The 25,062-nt window shown below is 39.7% G+C and overlaps 2 protein-coding genes across 2 annotated transcripts; one reads left to right on the top strand and one right to left on the bottom strand.

Annotated features, from left to right (window-relative positions):
• Positions 1 to 75: 75 nt before the first annotated feature.
• LOC105226552 (40S ribosomal protein S27) lies at positions 76 to 1,079 on the bottom strand. The gene is made up of 3 exons (XM_011205472.4): positions 921 to 1,079; positions 241 to 460; positions 76 to 175 (listed from the first exon to the last, which is right to left on the bottom strand). Exons 1-3 carry the CDS (start codon positions 924 to 926, stop codon positions 147 to 149), a joined length of 255 nt encoding a protein of 84 aa, XP_011203774.1. The 5' UTR covers positions 927 to 1,079; the 3' UTR covers positions 76 to 146.
• Positions 1,080 to 1,596: 517 nt separating this feature from the next.
• LOC105226553 (E3 SUMO-protein ligase RanBP2) lies at positions 1,597 to 23,967 on the top strand. The gene is made up of 12 exons (XM_049447056.1): positions 1,597 to 1,992; positions 3,355 to 4,386; positions 5,219 to 7,199; positions 7,273 to 10,673; positions 11,013 to 12,021; positions 12,114 to 12,923; positions 12,995 to 13,296; positions 17,153 to 17,418; positions 19,639 to 20,344; positions 20,419 to 20,598; positions 20,658 to 21,671; positions 21,739 to 23,967. The coding sequence occupies exons 1-12, from the start codon at positions 1,921 to 1,923 to the stop codon at positions 23,227 to 23,229; spliced, it is 12,264 nt and encodes a 4,087-aa protein (XP_049303013.1). The 5' UTR covers positions 1,597 to 1,920; the 3' UTR covers positions 23,230 to 23,967.
• Positions 23,968 to 25,062: the final 1,095 nt, after the last annotated feature.

Raw genomic sequence — 25,062 nt, 5'->3', positions numbered from 1 at the left:
TGAACATTGCAGTTATTTCCAACGGAGCTGAACCACACTTCTTATTGTTTTAATGTAAAGAAAATAGTTGAATGCTCTTGTTTGGTTGTATCTTTTTATTCTTTGTTTATTAAAAAAATTAATAATCGCGCTGACATCTAATTATTCTACTGAGGCTTCCTTCTGAAAGAACAACCTGCAAAAAAAAACATAATTAGTAAAAATTAATGCATTCACGAAATTGCCATAAAGCACACATACCCTCAGTAAGTTTAGCACGTCCTCCTGTGGGTTGGCACAGAATTGTGGCACATCCCGCACATACAACGACGCCTTGAGCATGACTGAAAACTGTGGTAATTCTGTAGCAGCCGGGGCACTTGACGTCCATGAAGTAAGAGTTGGGATGTTGCACCAAGCGCTTCAGCTTGTGCTTACGCTTCTCTTCAGCGGGCAATGGGTGCAGTAAATCTTTTGCTAGCTGCAAATATAAGTAAACACAATCAATACAGAATTGTTGCAATCAGTCGAAAATTCAGTTTGTGTGGAATTAAACTGCAGGCGTTTCTAGGTTATGTTTATCACAAACTTTAATTGATATAAATCACTTTTTTATATCATTGTTTTAATATACACAAACAAATGTAGTCTTTAATTGACTCAGCGATTAATATTCATCGAGTTAATGTGTACAACATTGGCTTAGTTCTTCTTAGCCATGTGAACTCGATACACAAGCGCATGCAATCTTTCATTTTGCCAGCGTCGGGCATTTGTCGCAATTTACACAAACACTTTACAGAATTTCTGGCATTTTATTCAGGTAAAAAAGCTTATTTCACTTGCACACAGGTTTCAACTTTCATTCCAATGCAAAAGAAATGCCCATTTAATAATTAAAAGGCTGTAATTTGTAAATTTTCATCGAATTTGACACCCACCGGCATGTTTCTTCTTTCACAGCTAACACGGAAAAGGAAGTGGGTCAAGTTTGCGTGAAGTTAGCTGTCGTTGTATATATAGACAGACATTTCATCATTAATAAGCGCTGCCAATATTTATTAATAAATTTATTTATTCAGTTCGACACATTAATCTGCCAAATTTCACTATTTTGTGTAATTGAGCAGTGTAGGTAATTTACATTAAAACTATAAAGTTAGTTTGGAATCCTTGCGCTGCTCAATTGAAACAAGAAAACTGAATATAAAACAACTGCAATGACATTTATAGGATACGGTAACTCTGTGGAAATGAAATTTAATTTAATTGTGAAATGAAAAATTGCTCATATTAATGAAATGCATACAATAAAAAAGTACAACCGATGTATGCAACTGCATATATGGGCTCATATTTACTTGTATTATTTTAACCAGATATGTATATGTTGATATTTCATCCTTGATATTATATTGATTGTATTACATTTATTTGGATAAATAAGTATTATTTCTTAATATGGATAACGAAATAATTGATTTTGTCATTTTAAATTAACCATATTTTATAATTATCAATAAAGTCCTTTATTATGTGATTGGCGGCATCTATGTGTGGATTTCTACAAAATGTCAAAACAATACAGCTAGCAACTGCCCGTTTTTCTGACGCGATGGAAAGATACCGAAAGTGCTGAAACGCCGCCACTTGCAAAAATTTTTCCAAGCGCCGAACATGGGAAAATTTGTCAGTGAGAGTGTAATAGCGTAAAATAAAGAAAAAGTTATTTTGTTTTTCCCATTAACGTTTTATGACGGATAAAATTGAATATCAGTGCATTTGCTACAAAAGTGTGAATAATCGAAAATCAGAGAGTACGAAGTGAAAAAATTGCATTGCGACCAAAAATATAATATAAAAGTGACGAAAGAAAGTAATTATCGGAAGAAAAAATCTAGTGACGATTTGTTGATTTCTGCTTAATCGTGTGTGCAAAAAATGTACAAAACTAAAAAAGAAGTGGATGCCCATGTGCGAACTGCACTGTCGAAGTTGCGTTCCGAGTCTGAGGTATGTGTTAAAGCAAGGCCATGCTAGTATCATAACATTTCTATTGGTTTAGATATATTTATGTTTATGTTACATAATTTAATTAAAATGTGCAAAACCAATAAAATTTCTTGTATTCACGTTAATGCATTTATTTTGCGGCGCAGCAATGCGGCGCCAATTTGTATGTTTAGTTGTGTGCTTCCAACCAACCGGCGTTGTCAAAAAATATAAGAATGGGATTGTAGGACTTATATCTGAAATCGTTATTGCATGTGCAAATTAAAATATATAATCAGGGTTATTTACTTATATTAAATTATATTTAAAACTACCAAATATTTTATGTAAAATGAGGTTATGTTTCCTTCATATTTCTCTTTTAGTAATATTCGTTATTAGCCGTTATTAACGCAGAGTTGATTCGATGTAAAAATTTCGGCGGTTGTTTTTACCAGGGTTTGCTAAATCAAGGAATGAAAATAATTTCTTTTTATTTCAGAAACAAAAACTTTCGCATAAGTTATTAAGATCTAAATATAATTTGTAGAAGCTTATTAAACTGGTACCAAAAAAGTTTTTTATATATAATAGTGGTACGCAAAAACTTGTATGAATATAATTGGATGCTATTTGGCTGTTTTCCTATTGTAAACTGTGATTACACCCAACTCTTTTTTTACACGGTAGATATGTACGTTCCTCAGAAATCCGTGTAAAAAAAGAGGCGTTTCCTATAGAAAAAGGGGGTATACGTTCCATGTTATCTGAAAACCGTGTAAAAAATGATGAAAACTATAAAATTTCGGATATGCATATGGCATTTTATTGAGCATTAAAATTTAAAATACATAATTCATACAGGTGAAAAATTGGTAGATTAAGCAAAATACAAAAGAAATCTGTTAATCCAGAACTAAGAACAGAAAAATTAGAATAGAAATAAGGAAAAATATTAATATTGGTACAAATTATTCGTCGCTACTTGATAACAAGCGCCATTGTTTGTGACGAACTGGACTAAATAAAGTCAGTATATTTGCTGGAGACATCCATTTCAGCAATGTAAATATCATGCGAACAAAATGTGTAGATAAGAGTTATAGAATAAGGGGATTTCCCAGTTACTACTATGTACGTTCATTTCAGCAATGGTGCTAAGTGTGGTAAAAACACATAATTACAAGACAGTGATTTAAAAACCGTAGTAAATTAAAATTTTTTTACAAAAAAATTTTTTTTTCAACCGTGTAAAAAAAGAGTTGGGTGTATATTATTATAAAGTTTCAATTATAGGACATATAAGCAATTTTTCCTTAAATATGTACATATATGATTTTCATTTTTAATAAAATATTTCTTTTTGAATAATTTAAATTTTAGCGGCAGTTACGAAGTTTTACCATCGCCAAACTTTATTACAAAATCAACGAATATTCCACCGCAGAACAATATCTGTGTTCCTACCTCAACGTAAAAGAAGACAATGATCAGGCGCATAAATTACTTGGTCAATGTTATCAACGCCTTAAGAAACCAGAAAAGGCGCTACAGTCCTTTCAACGTTCTTTACAACTAAATTCAAAACAACCCGAGGTTTTGGCCGATGTTTGTCAACTATTGTTGGATGATAAAAACTTGAATGTGAGTAAAGCTAAATATTGGTGTGAGTTAGCTGAGTCGGAGAAGGTGCAACATGATGCAGTATTCTCATTGCGCTTGAAATTGATGAACAAAGATAATCTGGAAACGAATCAAGTTGAGGATTTAATTTTGAAAGAAATAAGTGCTCGTCCAAACGATGTGCAATTACGTGTTCGACTTATGCGCAATTACATTGAACAAAATAAAGTCTTGGACGCCTTCAAATATGTATACAATTTTGAGATGAATCAGCATGACAATTTCTCCAGCAGCAGCGAATGGTACAATATCGTATGGTTAGTGCTGAACAAATATGAACATATGCCAAACACGAAGAAGGATTGGGAGTTTTGGTTGTTAATGATTATTTGCCTGGAACGACAAGTCAACATCAGTTTCACATTAACGGCCGCTTCTGCGACTGGTGGAGTAACGGAGACGGCAAATTTACTTTTCAATTTAGACCAATATCTTTTCAAAGTCACACAGTTGTCGGATAAATTGTGCGCCCAACGTGAATTGGTTAATCTCTTTTTGGACCATTATCGCGGTCAGATGCTAATTTATGCGACAGCCTTAATCTTCAAGCGCGAACTTTTACAAAACAAAAACAAGTGGAAAGAAACTGTAAAGGTGGTGTTACCACTATTACTATTTGCTTTCCAAACAGATGTGCCAGACAATCGCGAACCATGGATGAGACATACTGACGAACAAGGCAAGCAGTTGATACAGTTGTGGAATCGCGAGGGTTCCTTCCGTTGCGCACAGGTAAGAGAAAAGTGTGCAACCTGTATAGTATAAGTATATTAAGTTTGATACGAATTTTCTAGCATACATGATCAACATACGAGCTAAGTCGATGTTTGTCCGTCTGTCTCTATACTACTATGAGTAAAAAATAGTATGACTTTGTTCATAATTTCAAAATTCTTCATATATTCTTCAAAATCTTTGTCGCTCCCCCTCAAAGAAATTCCTCTTGGGCCCCAATACACTTGTGCCAACGTTTTTTCCAATCCTCGAAACAGTTGTTAAAGTCAATTTCCAATAGCCTTCAATGCGCGTAGCGATTCACGTTTAATGTCTTCAATTTACTTAGTTTGATGAATATCCAGAAGTCACACAGTTTTGGGTTTTACGGCTTTCGCTCACCATTAACACGATATCCGGCCGATTGATCACCGTTTCCATCTATGTAAGCATAGATCTCAACGCCAGTAATACGTTTCATGACATCCTGGTAGTTGGAAAACATTACTTCACAGATTTTGGAATAAATCGTACTTTCTTTTTTCTTAGGCCCAATTGATCTTTTAAAAAGGTTTTAACTGATCCGTCTGATATTCCAGCGATGTCAGGAATATCTCTGATTTTAATCGTCTTTTATTTTATTGACGTGTTGGTCACCAGTTGATGTTGACAAACAATTACCACCGAAGGTCTTTCCAACATTCTGGATGTTTGTTGAAAAATTTCACTCATCGAAAAGTTTTTTCTTGTCTTGTTATGAAATATTTGGTTATGAAAAAATCGTATGTTATTCCAATTTAATTTCAATTTTATAATTTGTAAATAATGCAAATATGTTACTTAATTTTAGGCTGGTCGTACTTTGCTTTCATGCATTGCAGACGAGTTGACTACTGACAAAGAAAATGCCAACCAACAAATAAATAGTTTGCTTGGAAACAATCCACCGTTGTGGAGCAACAGCGATGAGTTGTTGTCGCAAATACGTCAAATTTGTTCAGACAAAACTTGGCGGCGAAACGTATTTGCTGCGCTCTACTGCAACAGTGATCAAAAAGTTAAAGAACAAAGTTCTCTGTTAATCAAGAGTCCGAAGCTAGCCGAGCCCGTGTTTGAGCTGCCCACCTACGCCGACGTTGAGCGCTATGAAGAGGATGCGCAGTACTTAAAACCACAATCTTTGCAACATTTGGTCTACCTATGTTTGGGTAATGATAATCTCGCCTATGTACGTGCTAAATATTTTAGTGGTTTGAATTTTTCCACACAAAACTTGGCATTTTGTGGTGCAGAGTCTTTAAACCAATTGGATTTGGATACGTTTTTATATGCGGCAACAATACAAGCCAAACGTACACTGCAAGTTGAACGCGAAACATTTGACAATTACAACACGGGCAATCGCAGCGCTTCCGGACGTCCACGCATATTGCCATTCGCTAATTTGCAGGGGCAGTTATGCACCGAGGAACAATCCAATTGGTGGCTAGCTGCCTATCAAGTTTACAAAAATCTAAGCGCGGATAATTTAGCCGAGTTACGCGCCAACCTACAGTATGGTATAGAAGCTGTGCGCGGTGTTAATGGGCCGAAAATTGACATGATTATCGTGTTTAAATTGGGGCAGATATTTGTTGCACGAGCACAGGATATTGTTAAACCAGTAGAGAAAGGCTTTTTGGAGGCACGTGCAGAGAATATCTATAAGTATGGTTTAAACATGGTAAAAATGAACAATAAAGGCGTTTTAGAGCCATTCCGGAAATATTTTAAATATACTAAAGCCAAAACTTCCGTTGTTGAGCGCGAGATTTCTAATGCAGCAGAGGATGCCGTTTCATATTTAGCTTCGCGTTACTTCAAGAAAGCCGAATATGAAGAGTTAATCGAAGAATTGACTGGCGTACAATTGCCATTTGCGACATATTTACAAGCAGAAGCATATCGCAAATTGGACGAAGCTAATAAAACACCAAAGAAAGCAAAGCGAATGTATTTGGATCGTGCAAGTGAGTGCCTCAATCAGACTTTGAATCTGTTGAAAAACACAGAAGCAAACCCGGAACATCCTTTGAATTCCATAATACATACCGAATTGAAAAGATTGCAACAGGCTACTATGAAATTCATTAATGAAGGTAGCCCAGCCACCGGTCACAATAACTCTAGCACCTACGAAGACGCCGAAGCCGAGTTCTACCACGATATATCCTTGTCTGCTACACCAGCAATAAACCGTTCTCGACGTGAAGCAACCGCTGCCGCGCTAATAGCCTCGCCTCGTAATACTGAAATGGAGAATTTAGTAAAGCAAATGGCCAAAACACTAACCTTTGTTAAAGAGGAACTCGTTGACACGATTAAACCAGAAATGCTATCAATGCGTAAGGAAATCACTTCACTTAAGGATAAAATTGCTGGCCTTGAGGAAGCTATGAAACGGACACGCGTTTCTTCAAATCCACCATCACGTGATGATGCATCTCATGTGCTCGATGATCTCTATATGATCGAAGATGCATTGCAAAATCAATTGTATCAACCGCCTGCGCAAACGCACATGAATGCTGCAGGTAGCATGTTTCCCGGCGTTGGTAATGGACCCAATACGCAACCACCCGTTGGCGTGCAAAGCCCCTTTGTTGCAGGCCCACAGTCTCAACAACAAGCAGCCCAACAAAGAAACTCAATGCATTTACCGCCGAATCCAATGGCTACAGCTGCATACAATAGTCCCATGTTTAATCCGAATTATCCAATGAATTACTATCCACAACCGTACATGATGTCGCAACCGCCTGGTCCACCTGGTTCTGCCGGCGGTATGTTGGGTGAGTATTTTTAAAACACATTTTTTAAGCTAACTTCTTAACAAAAAACAATCTTCTGTTAAAAACTTACTAGGTCAACGTAATGCGCTGCCCATGCCATATATGGATGCCAATTTGAGCTTTAGCATGGCACAATCAACGCCATTATTGCCCGCACCGCCACAGGATGGTCGCCCAAGCAATCTGTATGGTTTGCTGACACAACCACAGCAACCACCAACAATTCCACCACAATTCCCACCATCGTTGCAACCACAATTGCCACAACTGTCAGTGCCAATGCCGTTGGCATCGTTAGCGCCTGCCATAACAAGTACCCCAACTGTTGTAGGCTTACCACCAGCAATTTCCTCACAGTCGACACCGACCCCTGCGCCCATACAATTCAATAAAGTACTTAATAATCAACCAGTTGAAAAAGGACCACCAGCCAATGTGGTAATCACCAGTTCAGACCCGTTACCAAATCCAAATAGGCCAGCCTTGTTGGCACAACAACCAACATTGAGCGTTACAATACCACCGCATCATATCAAGCCTAGCCTCGTAGCCACAACAGAGTCAAATGTAGCACAGACATCAACGCAAGCTACACCTGCTAACGCCATTACAAATACCATTACCACAGGCAACAGCGGTTTTACTGGCTTCGCTTTCGGAAGTGCCACCGCCACTACACAAAGTCCATTCAGCATTACTTTTAGCAATAATTTTACAACGCCTACATCTTCTACAACCTCCATATTTAGCGGAAAGAATATAGCCTCTACTACGCCAAGCAGTACAATCAGCACCAGCACTTTCAGTTTTAGGCCACAAATCGAGCAGGCCCAAGCTCAGGCTGCTGCTGCAGCTGGAGAGAATAGTTCAGGAGAGAGCATTTCGGTGTTGAATAAAACATCGGACAGTTTTTCAAGTGAGCCGAATAAGAGCGGTGCAGAAGCGGAAGTAGAATACGATCCACGACCTGACTTTAAGCCAATAATTCCATTGCCTGATGAAATAGAGGTTAGAACTGGCGAGGAAGACGAAGATGTAATGTTTTGTTGTCGCGCCAAACTCTATCGTTTCGCTGATAAGGACTGGAAAGAACGTGGTATTGGCGATATAAAGATACTGAAAAATAAGGAAGGTTTCTCAAGAATACTCATGCGTCGCGATCAGACACATAAAATATGTGCCAATCATAAAATCACCAAAGAACTTATATTAACAACGCCGGCGAATGAAAAGAAGGGACACATTTGGGTGGCCAACGATTTCGCTGATGAGGAGTTGAAGACAGAGCGCTTTTTCGTTCGTTTCAAGTTACCGGAGTCAGCACAGAAATTCTTCGATTGTTTCAAACAGGCACAAAAAGAAGCCGAAGAATTGGATAACAAAAAAGAGGTGACCGTTACGAAAGAACAAACTACTAAAGAGAATAAATTTAACCAACCTGCACAACTTGCACCATTTGGCTTGACCAAAAGCGCAGTATCCAACTTCGTTACCAGCACACCAGCTACAAAGACCAACGCTGAAAAAATACCAACCGTTGTAGCACAAACATCTATGGCACCAACCTCTGTCGCTACAAGTGCTATATCAAGCGCCGGCGGCGTTTCCAAAACGCTATTCGGTGGAGCAGCTGCAGCGCCGAATGCTGTGGTCGAAAATAAATCCGAGCTACCAAAATCCACAGCCTCGCCTTTCGCTCATTTCAGTTTCGACAAAGGTGGTGCAGCCACAATCGCTCCCAGCTCAGCTGCGACGAACTCCACCACGGCTGCCACTTCATCACCCTTTGCCAACATCTTCAGTAATTTGGGCAAATCGGGTGTCACCACTTCGTCGCCATTCAGTGTTGGGAATCTGCCAGCATTTTCGGCTGCGACTAGCGTTCTTGATGGCAGTGCAACAAACGTTGGTGGCGCAGCCGCTGGGTCTACGACTTCATCCGCATTGAACAAATCGAATGCCTCTGATGCGGAGGATGAATATGTGCCAACAGCCACTTTCAATCCGGTAATACCATTACCCGATTTGGTGGAAGTCTCCACAGGTGAGGAGAATGAAATTGTTTTGTTCGAGCATCGTGCCAAGCTCTTGCGTTTCGACAAAGAGGCAGGCGAGTGGAAAGAGCGCGGCATTGGCAACATGAAATTACTACAGGACAAAGATGACGTAAATAAAGTGCGTTTGGTAATGAGACGTGAGCAAATACATAAGCTCTGCTGCAATCAGCGTTTGTATAAAAACACCGCGTTCAAATATGCAAAGAATTCACAAACCGCGCTGACATGGGCCGGTCAAGACTACTCGGAAAGTGAATTGACTACCGAAATGTTAACGGTGCGTTTCAAATTACCCGACACTTGCAAACAATTCCATGAGGCCGTATTGAAGGCGCAAGCAAATATGGGCGATGAAGTTGATGAGAACGCCGGCGCTGGCGCCGCCGCTGCAATTGGGAAACAGGTCAAGGAGAAATCAACAGAAAAAACGGAAGGTAAAGCGGCCGTTAAAGGTTTTGGTGATGCTTTCAAACCCAAAGCCGGTTCATGGGATTGTTCCGCTTGCTACATATCAAATACTGTTGACAAACAATATTGTATTGCGTGTGATTCGCCAAAGGATGACACTGTGCCCAAAAAAGATACGACAAATGTTCTATTAACTAATCCACCAAAGGCATCATTTGTTTTTGGCTTCTCACCAGCAACGAATGGTAGTGGAGCGGCAACAGTGCAAGCAGCTAATAGTTTTACTTTCGGTAAGCCTGCTGCTACATCAAGTATCCTTGCAGAAAATGTGAATAGCACGGCAACGGTGCCACAACCCGCCGCCACTACGACGACGATTTCAAAATCTGGTTTCGGTGATCAATTTAAACCGAAAGTGGGTTCTTGGACATGTCAGGATTGCTATTTAGGCAACACAGCTGACGCTCTTTACTGCAAGGCATGTGATGCACCCAAAGACGATACAGTACCTAAAAAGGAATCAGCGAATGATGTGCTTGCACTCTCAAATCCAGCGCAGAAATTCAGTTTTGGTTTTAATGCGGCCGCCGCTGTCACCTCTACAGCAAACTCGAATACAACAACGCCTACAAGTAGTTTTGTTTTCGGTGGCGCCCAAAGCGAACCGGGTAAATCTCTATTTGGCGGTTTGACAAATACAAGCACCACTGACGCCCCCAAGTCCTTTACGTTTACACCGGCAACTTCAACGAATGCACCAACAACATCGAAGCCAGCATTCACATTCCAGCCGCAGTCGAAAATTTCCGGTGCCGGTGGAGAATCCACATCAATGTTTTCTTTAGATAAAAAAGATTTCAATTTCACGTTGAAGCCAAAGAGTCCCGGCAAGTCGAGCGGCGCTGGCGGTGGTGATGCAGATGCCGCGGCGGACGACGGTGAAGATGGTGACTACCAAGAGGAGGAGAACAACACTTACTTCACACCGGTTATACCGCTACCGGATAAGGTTAGTAGCATGAAATGTCGAATTGAGTGGGAATAGGTTTGTTCTCTCCAAGTGGTGTTTCTCTTACTCGATCCTTTTGCTTTTATTTTTCTCAAACATATTAGCATTTCCTTTGCTTAAAATTCTAACTGTCTAAAAATTTCTTAGCAGAAACTAAATAAAGAATTTTGGTTTGTATTAAAATTCATTTTGATTAATTTGAAATCTTTTTTTTTACATGTGTTTGTTTGACATTAAATAATCTTTTATTTTCATAGTTACTTCTTTGTAATAATTGTTTTGACATATTTTATTTGTTTATAATATTTCCTATTCATACTATTCTCATCACCCTTTCAGATTGACGTTAAAACGGGCGAAGAGGAAGAGGAATTACTCTATGTGCATCGTGCCAAATTATACCGCTTTGTCGATGGCGAATGGAAGGAGCGTGGTCTAGGCGATGTTAAGATCTTGCGTCACAAGCAAACCAAAAAGTTGCGAGTGGTAATGCGTCGTGAACAGGTGTTGAAAATCTGCCTTAATCATGTGCTGAACGACGAAGTCGAGTACAAACACAAGGATGACAAATCGTGGCTATTTGTGGTGAACGATTTTAGTGAGGGCACCGTTGAATTGGAAAAATTCTCACTTCGTTTTAAGAATAAAGATATCGCACAAGGTTTTATGGATGCAGTGAAAAGTGCCATCGCGGGAACGGCTGTTCCCATCGAAAATACCGGTAGCATATCTACGAATACAACATTGAATATGACTGAGATTGTAGAGAGCGAAAAGGAGGTTGAAACTCCACCAGCTGCTTTGTCGGAGGCAGATAGGATGACTGCTGATAAATTGCAATTACCTTATGAGTTCTTTACAGCGCAACCACCTTGTGCTGGTTGTCGTGGTTGTGATCCGGATACATTTGTTTTTCCTGTACGAAAAACCACTGAAACATTCGTTAATGCTGAAGACAATGAAAATGTTTTAAAACCATTCGAATTACCCGTTTTGTCATTACCCAAAGCCGATAGTGCGGTCATTGCGAATCGTTCACTCCTGAAGCAAAGCGCTCTCTCACCGATGGTACCCTCACCTGCAGCCACAACGCTTACTTCAACCAACATTACACCCACTCCTAAATCGGGTGAATCGAATATATTTTCCGGCTTTGCTGGCGTGAACTCAACAGCTTTCGGTGCTACTGGGGAAAAAAGTGCCAGCGGCTTCTCATTTACCGCAGCTATGAATAATGTCAAAAAAGATGATGAAAATAAGACGAGCGCAACAAGTGGAACATTTCTATTTGGTAATAATGCAGGCTCTGGCGGGTTGAATGGGAGCTCCATTTTTGGTGGTGGCGGAGGTGAGTTGTGTGTTATTTAGAGGGGAATTTATACAACATGCTACAATTTTTGGCCAATTATTAAAAATATTAATATTTTTTCTCTTATGTAGATAAAAAGCCCATTTTTGGACAAACACCCTCAATTTTCGGCAATGCCTCCAATTCTTTAACTAAGGCCGCTGATTCTACCACATCCGAAAACGAGAAACCAAACACTATTTTCGGTGGTATTGCCAGCAACACTGGCAGTGGATCCATATTTGGTGGGAAACCAGTTTTTGGTTCAGGCTCCAGTTCAATTTTTGATGGTAAATCTTCTTCGGGTAATGAAACAACAACAACCAAATCGATATTTGGTAGCACAAGCAACTCGACAGCGAATACCATTGGTGGAGGTACCTCGATATTTGGCAGTTCAACATTTTCTGGTTTTGGAAACGCCGCTAGCACCCAAGGCTCTATCTTTGGCAGTGGTAATAGTGCAAATACCGCAAAACCCAACACAGAAGCAAACATTTTTGGTGGTATTCCAAAGGAGCAAACCGTAGCCGCACCAAGTTTTGCTGATCTCTCGAACAAAGCTGGCGCGACTGATTTTGCCAGTTTAGCTGCGAAGGCGAACTCCGCCACCACCAACAAACCATCAGCAAAACCAGGTCCCGGCGGTTTCATTGGTCTAACCGATGAAAATGCCTTTTCTAACTTCGCCAAATCGGTGCAAAACACGTCGAAAGACGGCAACGCTAACGATTCTACGCAAAATGATGATAATGAAAACTATGATCCACATTATGATCCTATAATTGCATTACCAGATGAAATTCAAGTAAGTACCGGTGAAGAAGACGAGACGAAATTGTTCGGTGAACGTGCGACACTTTACCGTTACGATGCTAACACGAAAGAGTGGAAGGAACGCGGTAAGAAATATATACATAAACCCCTAATTTCATATTCAGTAAAGTAAATATATGTTATATCTTATGTGCAGGCGTTGGTGAGCTAAAAATTTTGGAACACAAAACCAAACATACATATCGCCTGGTGATGCGGCGTGAGCAAATACACAAATTGGTGTTGAATCATGCAGTTGGTGCGGATTTCAGTTTTAACAACATGAATAACAACCCAAAAAGTTTTATTTGGGCAGCCTTAAACTATGCCGAATCGTCTGAAGGCGAAGTGGAAAAATTGGCGGTGCGTTTCAAGAATGTCGATCTAGCCAATCAGTTCAAAGAGAAGTTAAATGATTGTATCAAGTCAAAAAGCGAGGAACCCGCTATTACTTCCCAATAATTATATTTAAATATTTAATTAAATAGGTTTAAACAAAACATTGTGGTATCGGAAACATCTGAAAAATCATAAATTATCTAATTTGTAGCATTCCTCATTTCTCACTATTCACGTACATACATATGTGTTTTTGTATTATTCACAATTTTTTTTATTACCTTCTGAAAATGTTACTTTTTGCTTATTTGATTTTTGGAAAAAAGATCGTACGAAATTTTTTTGTTTAATCAGTTTCAATGCACGTGCGGCATTTGAACAAATTTAATGAAAGAAATTATTACAGTTGTGGTAAAAATAAAATTGTTATTCGTACATTATAATTACATTTAATAATAACTTAAATTAAATCTTGAAATTGATCATTTTATTTATAATACATTAATAAAAGCGACTATGTAAAGTTGGCTAATGTCAAGTACCATTGGAAAACACCGTCGAGTTTAGGTAATCGGAACTTATGGATTATTGTTAATTAATTATTTCGGGGACAACAAGGTTTTTTTGTTGACACTTTTTGATAGCAGACACTTGGTTAAATTTGCTGCATTTGTTATCAGCGTTTTAACTTGACAGTACATTTGAAGCCATTTGCTTCATTCTCTTGCCCAGAATGGTTGAGTTGATAGCAGCCCTTACAAATTGTATGGTGCTACAATAGCCATATTCATATTCTGTTCAGGATGTACAACGTCGGAGACCCTGTAAAATATATATGTACGCTGGTAAATGATATGTATGATGAGCTGAGTCGATTTGCTAATCCCCGATTGGTTGGTAAGATTAAAGTAAGTTGTCAACGTAGTCATCTAACGGGAGGCCTTGGGAACGAGCTGTTTCGACGGGGTCGGCCCGTAAGGAGAGTAGTGTCAGATAAGTGAGATTAGCTGGGCATTCAAAGACGTGATTAGCGACATACCGAGATTTGTTGAATGCTCGATCGAGAAGCCTCCTGATTTCGTTTCTGTGGACAACCGTACCTTCATTAACTTTAATAAAGCTAATTGGGTCGGCTTCTCAGAATGCGTTGGCGAACGTCAAATCGCTTTGGGCTACTGTCAAAGCTTTGTCTAATCCGAAGAGACATGACCCTGATTTGAAGTTCATTTCAATGGTCATGCCTCTTCGGACCCGAAGAAGTGCGCCAGCTACTTTAGCCGGAAGTTTACACTGCACCCTTCGGTAGACAAAGCCAAGAGATGTGTTAATCGACGGCTGCGCAAAATGCCAAACAACTGTGCGCCGCTTACTGTCACCGATGAGGAGGTTCAGAGTGCCATCAAAAAAGCAAAATCATCCAAATCCATTGGCCCTGATGGAATCAACATACTAATGCTAAAGCATCTAGGCTCGACGGGAGTAAGTTATCTCACCAACGTCCTCAACCTGTCACTAACCACTCTTCAAATACCCGATGTGTGGAAAATCGGAAGAGTGGTGCCACTACTAAAACCTGGGAAACCCACCAACAAAGGGGAATCTTATCGCCCGATAACTCTCCTCACCAGAGGGGGTGCACGATATTGACGTCGGGCAATGGAATCGATGGCATGTGTTCGAAAGTAAACAACTACCTCTCCGACCTTTTTCGTTTCCTCACTGCACGAAATCTCACACTTTCCCCCACCAAATCCACAGCGATCATATTTACTAACTGGACGAAGGAGTATAGACTTGAACTTAATATTGCAGTCGATGGCATCAAAATCCCAACTGTCAATAACCCTAAGATTTTAGACGTAACCCTCGATAGTCTATGCTCCTTCTCTACCCATACGACCGCGATTATCGCCAAGGTACAGAGCCGCAACAAAATCCTCAAGTCGCTAGCCGACAGCACATGGGGAAAAGACAAAGAAACGTTGTTGGCAACTTAAAAGGCAATCGGCCGGCCGGTCCTCAACTACGCAACACTACCAATATGGTCGCCTGGATGCAGTGGTACGCAGATGAGGAAATTTCAGACCTGCCAGAATACAGCACTCCGGACCACGATGGGATGCCTTTTGATGTCTCCCATTGAACACCTCCACAGTGAGACGGGCATGCTACCTGTAAAGGAGCATAATGAACTCCTCTCCAGGCAGTTCCTACTGGGATGTTTCCGTAGGAATCACCTTTGCAGCCATCTGATTGGAGCGGAACCGCCTCCTAGGAGCATAAAAATGTCATTCCTCGACTACGTCGACAACATCGAACAGTACGCCGACCGGACTTCGGACGCAACAGACTTTCGACAGGTACTGACCGTCATTCACAGTGGAGTCATCAACACCTTCACCGACTCCCTTCCCGTGAATGGCGTTCTTGGAGTCAAACCACCACCTATTGCAGACGAAGAGCTCCAGTTGCCGCGAGAAACGCGAGTGACCCTAGCGCAACTTCGTTCTGGATACTGTAGCAGGTTAAACTCCTACCTATCCAGAATCGACCCCGACATACCTAACGTATGTCCTGCATGCAACGAGTCTCCCCATGACACTGGCCACCTCTTTGCATGCCCTACAAACCCCACTCACCTAACACTCTCCTCTCTTTGGTCCGACCCCGTCGAAACAGCACGTTTCCTGGGCCTACCGTTAGATGACCTCGACGACAACGCAAACGACCCTTACCATCCTAACGGGGATTAGCAAACCGTTAAAACAACAACATTCGTTGAATGCTGGACTTATATTTGTTATGTCGGAGTGGCTTCTGGATAAGGAGGAGTTGAACGAAGCTGCTCAAAGGCCACTCTAGAGGGGGTCAGTGTGTGTCTGAAGTCTGTTGCGTCCGACATACTGTCTAATGTCGTCGCTGTAGTTAAGAAAAAGGGGCAAACAGTTTTGTGTTTGCGTCCAGTTTAAGTAAATGATTTTCTAGTTCCGTCGCCATATTCAAATACGTATAACGATAAAATGTTCTAAAATGAACTACATAAGTAACTAGGGGGCGTACAAAAAGTAACGTACATATGTATAAAAATCCGTGCCAATAGGAGAACAAGTATACATACATACATATGTAAGTAAATGTAAGTGTTATACAAACTCAAGATAAAGATATTTTTATACCAAGAATAATGTCTCTGTGAAGGGTATTATAGCTTCAGTTGCACCCACGTTTTTAAATTTATTTGTCTACACATGAGAAACTTAAAAAAAATTCTTTTAAAAGTTAATAAGAATTTACGTTTTAATTGAGTATGATAATGGTTCATGAAGCCTTAATTTAAAGTATAGTTTCTAGCTAATAATTACATCAAAACCAATTACTCGGTATAGTCGGTATAATATCATGTCATAATTTGCATCTTAATAAATTGTTTTTCGTTACATTAAATAAAAATAAAGCCATTTAATTTCACAAATCGTTTTTTTAAATATAATTTTGTACAAAAATTACCCGTTTCGGAACACTTCCTCATCGTTAAGCAAATACTAGGAAATTTATGCCACCTGATAACATTGACAGTTTATTCACAGTTGTCATTGCAAAACTTCGTCGTTGAATCGGTTGTTTTTGCTGGTTTTCACTGTTTCGATCATATTATACTATTTTGTTTTTTCCTACTTTTAATTTACATAGTGCAAAATAATAATAATATAAAAAAGAAGGCTTTGCAATCCATAGTTTACATAAGTTGACAAACGTAAAACTTAAGTGATGTGGAAAAGGGCACCATTATTGTTGGGTGCTCCACACGTTGCTCCTTCGCCTATCCCTAATTATCATCATACGTTTCTCTATTCACCCAACCATTGTGCTTCGTACACGCTTCGCTTCTGCTACATAAAATCGTGCGTGTGAAATTTTATACTTTTCGTTTTTTTTTTTGTACTTGCTATACGCGCTGACCACAGTCGCCGCTTAAATTATCGGTGGTGTCCATTGCGGCGTTGTATCATATAATATGGGCATTCAAAGAGACCTGAATGTCGTCAGGAAGTGCCGCAAATCATTACTTCAACTTACGATGATCACCTCAATTGTTGCTGCTGCCACAATGACAAATATTATTGGAAGTGTTGGAGCTGAGAACCCAGTACCGATAGATGAACAGACTTTGCAACTAAATCGCCGCGCTGTCGCTATCCCGTACTGTGACGATGATAATACAGATCACACTATAGGACGCAGGTTAGTATATTCCTTGCATATAACTCTCTCACAATTTGCCGCAAAATATTATGCTTTATAAATTGCAATATCACATTACAGCATTCGTACAGACATTTCTAAAATGTTCTAGAAATATCTATGTACACATAAGTCAATACCCATACATTATATGGTGATTTTATCGTTTGATCAGCTATATTTTTGGATAGAGAATTGTGATAACTATGCGGGCCATTGAAGTTGCAATTTATATTGCATATTACACGTTTGACAATCAAAATTAAAAATACAATGTATAGTGGTAGTGTTTTAAATAATTTTTGTTTAATATGTTTAAATTTTCCAATGAATTAGTTTGGTTCGTGTTTTCCAATTAATATTAAATAGTCAACGAAAAAAAATTAACTAAAGAAAGTAACTTAGCGTATGTAAGTTTTTTATTTAGACAAATTTTAAAAAATATTTCCGTGTGAGTTAATCCAAAGCTGAATGGAAAGTAAATAATGCATCTACACACACTATATTTGTGTATAAAAACATAATTTCACCAGCAATTTTAGTATGGATCAGTTAGCCGGAGAGCGTTATTAGTGAAATTATATTGCCCATATTGAATTGACTTTACTTTTTAGTGCTTTTCATAATTTATACATGTACCTTCTCGTTCGGTAACGTAATTTTTGGAGGTTGGCTGAATTTATGTAAAACAGATGACCAGCCTTCACCATACCAACAAACATTAGTTTGATGCAATGGTAGGAAGAGCACCTTCATAATGTTGAAACTGGCGTCTGCGCTCTTTTAACAAAAAAAAAAAAAAGAAATGTTTGAAGATGATGTGGTCTTTTGCAATTCGAAGGTTTATTTACGAAACAACCTTCGAAATGGAGAGCAAAGCCACTGTTTATACAAAGAAATCAGCAATGCAAACTCATGCGCTCAAACTTTTGCCGGTAGTGGTTTGGGCATACAGAAAAAGGGGCAGGTTTTGGCGCGCTTTTGTCGGGAAAGTGTGTGATGCCTACGAAGATGAGTCATAAATGTTTATACTCGTACATTGATTACATGCATACAAAACCAGAGCAAGTAACAATATTGATGCAGATATTGCTGATGCAATTTCAGATTACTGGAAGTAGCTTTTGCCGATAAATAAACATAAGATACCATATTTATGCATAATAAAATTAGATTTTTTTTTTTATTAAATTACAAATATTAATTTCATTTTGTGAAAATGTATGTATATCGGCAATTGTGACATACAAACCAAACAGGTGGCCTTGAAACACACAGCCCTTGAAAAAAATCTGTATATAAATAATTGTTATGGAATAATTACAAAAAGGTGTTGAAATATTTAAGATGTGTTAAAAATATCTCATCTATTTTCAGTTTTTAAAGTTGTGTGTTAACATACATTTTCATACATACATATGTAGGTAACTGAGTTGTGTTCGGGATAGCCTGATAACTAATACGTTCATAAATAATTTTTTACTATTTGCAAACGTAAATTGCCTCTATGACTCATGCACCAACTAATTGCATTTACCAAACGTAACGTGCTGAAAATGCACGATTATTGCTGCCGTAATAAAAACTATAAGAATTCAAACAACAAAGCGAGTATCAGCGAAATTTTTGCATTTTGTTTTAATAGGTTAAACTATTATAGTTTTTGAGATATTGATTCCGAATTTTTGCATATCTTTTTTTTAACAAGAAGCTTCTCATTTGTTGTTGTTATCATAACGGCAGAAAAACATTCCTGAAATAATTTTGAGGAATGGTGCCGGGTTGACACTCTTTGGTCGTATAATAATCCGGGTGAGCTCCAGTTACTTCGATCAAATGGCTGTGGCAACTACTGCTCATTTGTCTGAACCGCCGATATCGGACCACTATAGCATATGCATACACATGTAGCAATCATTTATTTCTAGTTGCCTTATTTTGTGCGGAACCGATAAGCGTAATTGAACAAACAACTGAACGAGTGTGAAAATCAAATGTGGAGGTGTAAACACGAAAAAATTGTTTAAATAAAAATGTTAATGAATGTGTATAAATGTGTTTATGCTTATGCTTTTGGTTTTTGTTTTTTGTTTTCTCTTTCTATTCTGGTTCGTGTTGTGATGAATAATAACAAGTGGCAAATATCAGAGTTTCATATAAAAATAATTATTTAATCTTTTCTGATAAATATACTTATGTAAATGCACTATCTCATTTCAGACTATTGTATATAACAACGCTAGACGGCCGTTTGTCCGCACTTGACGTCAGTAAAGGTGGTAAATTACGTTGGAGCGTGCCAACCGGTCCCGGACCGCTCATATCGTCTAGCATACATCGTCTTGAATTGACAAATAATGGGCAATTCGTGCGCATGATACCTTCCCTGAGTGGGGGCATTTATAAATTCGATGGTGACTCCATTGATCCTATACCGATAACCACCGAAAATTTGCTTAGCTCTTCGGCGAAATTCTCCGATGATCTGGTCATTTCGGGTGGCAAGGAGACACGCACATATGGTGTATCCGTACGCACGGGCCAACTGTTGTATGAGTGTTCCATGAATGGCTGCATTAATTCAACAGACGCAAGAGAGCCTGCAACTGGCGACGATAAAAATGGTAATACAATTAGTGGCGATGAAGCGCAAATGGAACACAATCCCCTCATTGATGATGTGATTGTTGTGCGTCGACAGACACAAACTGTACGCGCTGTGGAATCGCGTACCGGTGTCGAACGTTGGAATTTCAGTGTGGGTCAACACGAGTTGAATATGATTAGACCGGCTGAATGCCACGATCGACCATACAGCGACATGGATATGGCCATGCTGGATTTGGATATAAAGGTGGTGGTGCCGGAGGGTGTAATTTGTGCATTCAGCAAGACAGATCCGAATGCAATGCTGTGGAAATACAAGGTAACCTATTTAGGAAAACGTAACTTCGGTTATATGGGAATATTAATAAAATCATCATTTGAAACTATACATAGTTTGATCATCCCATTGTGAGCGGTTGGAAAATTGGCGTAGATGATGAGCTAGAAACGATCGATTTGTTTAGCTCCGCTCAGTGGATATGGGACCATGCGGATAATATATTTGATCCGCCCATACAATCGTTGAGTCCCTCGATTTATCTCGGCATGTATGATAAGCAATTGTATATACAGGTATTCCAAATTCTATTTCATATTTTACACATGTACTTGTAATATCTTCTTTAACACAGGAATCGGTTACTTTGCGCCGTGAGATCGACGATCAGTCAAATTTATACACACACCTAACAACCGACTCCCCGATGCCAGTAATACCTTGGCGGCCCATACCAGCTAGTAGTAATTCTTTGGCATTAATAAAGAATGAAAAGGCGCTAACAGATGGCAAGCCGGTTGAGTCATCAAATGCTGTTACCATACTGCCGAATACAAATGAAGCTATGAAAGGCAATGAGTTGGTACCCTATGATGAAGATATATTCGCGGTGTCAGCACAATCTGTACTTAATGCCTCAGAGTTTGTTAATGGCAATGGTTTTTATTTATATACCCGTGAGGACAAGAATCGCAACGAAAATGTGCGCTGCATAACCGATGAGGAAGAGGAAGACGAGGCAGAAGAAGATGAAGAAGGAGATTTGGATCTAGAGGATAATGCGGATAGTGATGATAATGAAAATGCTGTGAATAACACCAATCATTCCGGTAGCGTCGATTTGGGTTTTAGTCTTGACGATATCGATGCACCCGTGAAGGTTGTCATACTGTCACTATGGTTTTGGTGGAAGGAAGTTGTTGTAATCGCTTTGACTACTGCAGTTCTAGTGAATCTATTTTTGGGACAACGACAGCGTCAAGAAGTTTTGGTAATTGAACGTCATGTGCCAGTGCCCACCGCTTATGAGGCGACCGAACAGTCCACGGTTGCACTTTTGGGTCCCACTAATGTTTGCATGAATGGCACTGCGAATGCTTCCGCCAATGTGCATCGTACACTTTCAGAGTCTACCTCTTGTTCGGGTGAACACTTCAGTTCGCGCTTCCAGGGTGATTTCGATTTGATGCGTTGTTTGGGGCGCGGCGGTTTCGGTGTTGTTTTCGAAGCGAAAAACAAATTGGATGACTGCAAATACGCCGTGAAGCGTATAACCTTGCCAAATAAGAAGGAATCGCGCGAACGCGTCATGCGCGAAGTGAAGACTTTGGCCAATTGCGAACATCAGAATATTGTACGCTACTTTCAGGTTAGTTTCTTCGTGCAATAGTTTTTACCTGATTGTTAGTTGCTTAAATCGAATTTTTGCTTCATAGGCTTGGGTTGAAACCCCACCGCCTGGCTGGCAGGAAGAAGAGGATAGCAAGTGGTTGGCTCACGAGATGTCCATGTCCATACAAATTGAGACGCCCGACGGCACAACACTGCCTTCCTTCGAAAATGCTTCACTGCCACAGCAGCCGCCGCGACGTCAATTGCAGGTCGAGCGAAAGCGTCAATTGCTCTCTTGGATGTCTAGCCTGAATAATACGGACTGTGGTTCCGAACACGAGCATGACAATTGCATTGAAGAAGATGAAGACGACGATTCATGCATTATATTTCGCTCAGAGTCACAGTCGCTGGCAATGAAATGTAGCGATGAAATCGATGATGAGAGCAATAGCGACAGCGAGGAAGAAAGCAAAACGAATAGCACTAAAAAGGACAAGCAAGTGAATGGCAAGAAGTTGCATACAAATTCCATTTCCATTGACATTCATTCCAATTCATTTGATATGAGTTTGCCGAAGAACGGCAAGAATATGGATTACTCACAACTCTCCGACTCCTTTCAAATTGAGTTTGTGCGTTCGGCGAACGGTGACGAAACCAACGAAGATAGCGGTTGTGCTGCCCAAACGAATGGTGACGTGTGGACTTCAAAAGATTTGGAACGTTCATTAAACGACAACAACTATACAACAAACACTAAAAGCAAACCACGCCCCGCCTCTCTAGAGCTGGGCAAATTTGCTACAAATATTGAGAATAGCAACAATAGTAAAGCACTGTTGCCGGCCTCGGCATTGTTGCAAGCCACACCCAAGCCGCAGCAAAACAAGGTCTATCTGTACATACAAATGCAGTTATGCCGCAAGGAGAGTCTACGCGATTGGTTGCGCGAAAATCGCTGTGAGTCACGGCAGAATCATATCGCCAGCATTTTCCACCAAATAGTCGATGCGGTGGACTATGTGCATTTAAAGGGGCTCATACATCGCGATCTCAAGCCCAGTAATATATTCTTCTCACAAGATGGTCAAATAAAAATCGGTGATTTTGGACTCGTCACCGACATGTCCGACATACCGAACATGGTGACAAAGTGTGGCGACACCACCGGTCTGCCATCGTGCGCACGCCACACACAACAAGTCGGCACACACTTGTATATGTCACCCGAACAGCTTCGTGGCCAACACTACGACTTCAAAGTGGACATTTACTCGTTGGGTTTGATCTTCTTCGAGCTGCTCGTATACTTCGGCACCGAAATGGAGCGCATTAAAACGTTGCGCCAGCTCCGTGATGGCAACTACCCACAGGAGTTTCCACATAACTATCCCAACGAACACGAGCTACTCCAGTTGATGCTGTCCAAACAACCCGCCGAGCGTCCGGCGACCACGGAGTTGAAACTCAAGTTACTCGATATACTTAAATGGCCAGACTTCACTGCGGCAGACGGCGATCCGGTGGCAATGGTGGCGGCGGCGGCACGTCGCTACAGTCGCAGTCGGACATTCAGCAGCAGTGATGCGTGAGAACGTCTTACATGTACACACGCAGATAACTCGACGTCCGTGTAGTTAGTTAATTTCTAAGTTAATTTAAGCAATAAACGTTTAATTGTATTGCGTAATATACAGAAGGGTTTGCAAAACTTACCATTAATCGCGTTGAAATTAAAGCTTTAAGCAAACTTACGGTATCCAGTTGCACTTAAAAAAGACTTAGCTACTATTTTTTACAATATACACACATATGTACATATGTAGATGTGTGTGCAAATTGTTTTTTAATTGTGCATGTGTGCCGACTATACATGTACTCGTGCTATTTGAATGTGTAGTTAGTTTAGTAATTTCTTTTTTTTTTATCCTTTAAAATGTGCGCCATCAAATTTTACATTTATAAGCTGAAACGTTGAGTATGCAAGATAACGCTAGGCAATAAATCTATCCTCAAGTAAATACGGCTAGTATTACTAATCCCATGATTGACGTGTCTTCAATATTTCATTTGAATAAGCTCCATACTATTTCATTAAAAAACAAAAAACTTCAAAATATCCACGAAAGTAATTATATTTATTTATTTTCGTGTTTCATTCATCTACTCGTTCTTTTTTAAATGCTTTTGACTTCCGCCTTTTCAGGTGGAACATTAGTTTAAGCACACACCATACATACACACATACATACCTATGTAATTAGTAGTATTTTGACTACCCTATATATTAAAAAACAAAAAAACAATAATAAAAATAGTTAAATAAGTAACACCGCTGTTTGCACTTAAGAACTCTGTATTTCGCCAGAGTGGAACGATCCGTTACATGAATTGAAGCCAACTTTGAAAATTCGAAATCCAAATGAATTGTGGCATGCCAACGAATTTTGTGTGCTCATGCCGTCGGTATCTAATAAAGAATTAAGAAATGCTCGGGCGGATAATAATCGGCTCCGTTCCGCTTGTTCAAGTGAATTCTTTGAGGGTCTAAAATGTTCGGCATTGACTTTGTGTTTTACCTCGCGTGGTTACGCACGCGTCCGCCGGTATTAGAAAAATTTTAAAAGCAAATTTTAAAAGTTTTTGGAAGGAAATCGAGCAGAGAAATTTAAGAGCTCATATAGTATGCTACATGCGGTGACTGTTGAGTTGTTGTGGTCTATGATTGTGGTTGTTGGTGCAACGGCGAAAACATTCCTGAAGTCATTTGGAGGAGTGTTGCCGGCTTGTTCGCCACGTTGTCGCACATCGGTTTTTGGTGAGGTCGCACGTCCAAGTACTCTGCAAATTGCTAACTTGTCAAAATTCCACGATCATGAGACGCGTTCACAGGAATGCTTGTTGCTGTTCACGCAATCCGAAGGAGTTTCCGTTTGGTTGCCGCCGACGAACCATGGAATTACTGATACAAATAGGAGACGCCGCGACGCTGATTCGAAGAAGATGGTCATTCTTTTCTCGAAATCACAAGGCGTACTTTACATTGTTAACTTGCAGCAGGGAAAATGGCCAAAGGGCTTTACTATGCCGAAATATGCCAAGGAAAGCCGGCGAATTTGAGTAAACTGAGAATAATATCGCGGCTTAATTTGCCGCTCCAGAAGTCTTCTTTTTGAGCTACTTGAAGTTGGGTCAAGTGTATCGAGGTAAAAGAAGCAAGAAAGTATGCTGAGCAAGGCATCGCTGGTTTTACAACATTTTCGTATTTCTTTTGTAAGCTATGTTCGAGTACCTATGTATGTATTTATCGCTCCGCCCTCTTTTGTATAGATTTATTGATACTTTTGCGAGAGAAACAAGCTTCGTAGTTGTTGCTGAGATCAAAAGGTTAATCTTAAATTAATAAAATATTGAGTTCACAGCAC

This window comes from Bactrocera dorsalis, chromosome 2, assembly GCF_023373825.1.
Source record: "Bactrocera dorsalis isolate Fly_Bdor chromosome 2, ASM2337382v1, whole genome shotgun sequence".
Lineage (NCBI taxonomy): Eukaryota > Metazoa > Arthropoda > Insecta > Diptera > Tephritidae > Bactrocera > Bactrocera dorsalis.
The sequence above is the reverse complement of the archived record's forward strand: the minus strand, read 5'-3'. Positions and strand labels throughout refer to the sequence as shown.

What these genes read in the sequence shown, in the direction of transcription:
- LOC105226553 (XM_049447056.1), top strand. Translation starts at nt 1,921, where the DNA reads ATGTACAAAACTAAAAAAGAAGTGGATGCCCATGTGCGAACTGCACTG. An exon ending in GATCACACTATAGGACGCAG is followed by an intron (nt 17,419 to 19,638) that starts GTTAGTATATTC and finishes ATCTCATTTCAG; the next exon opens with ACTATTGTATATAACAACGC. An exon ending in ATATTGTACGCTACTTTCAG is followed by an intron (nt 21,672 to 21,738) that starts GTTAGTTTCTTC and finishes TTTGCTTCATAG; the next exon opens with GCTTGGGTTGAAACCCCACC.
- LOC105226552 (XM_011205472.4), bottom strand. An exon ending in ACGTGCTAAACTTACTGAGG is followed by an intron (nt 176 to 240) that starts GTATGTGTGCTT and finishes TTTTTTTTGCAG; the next exon opens with GTTGTTCTTTCAGAAGGAAG.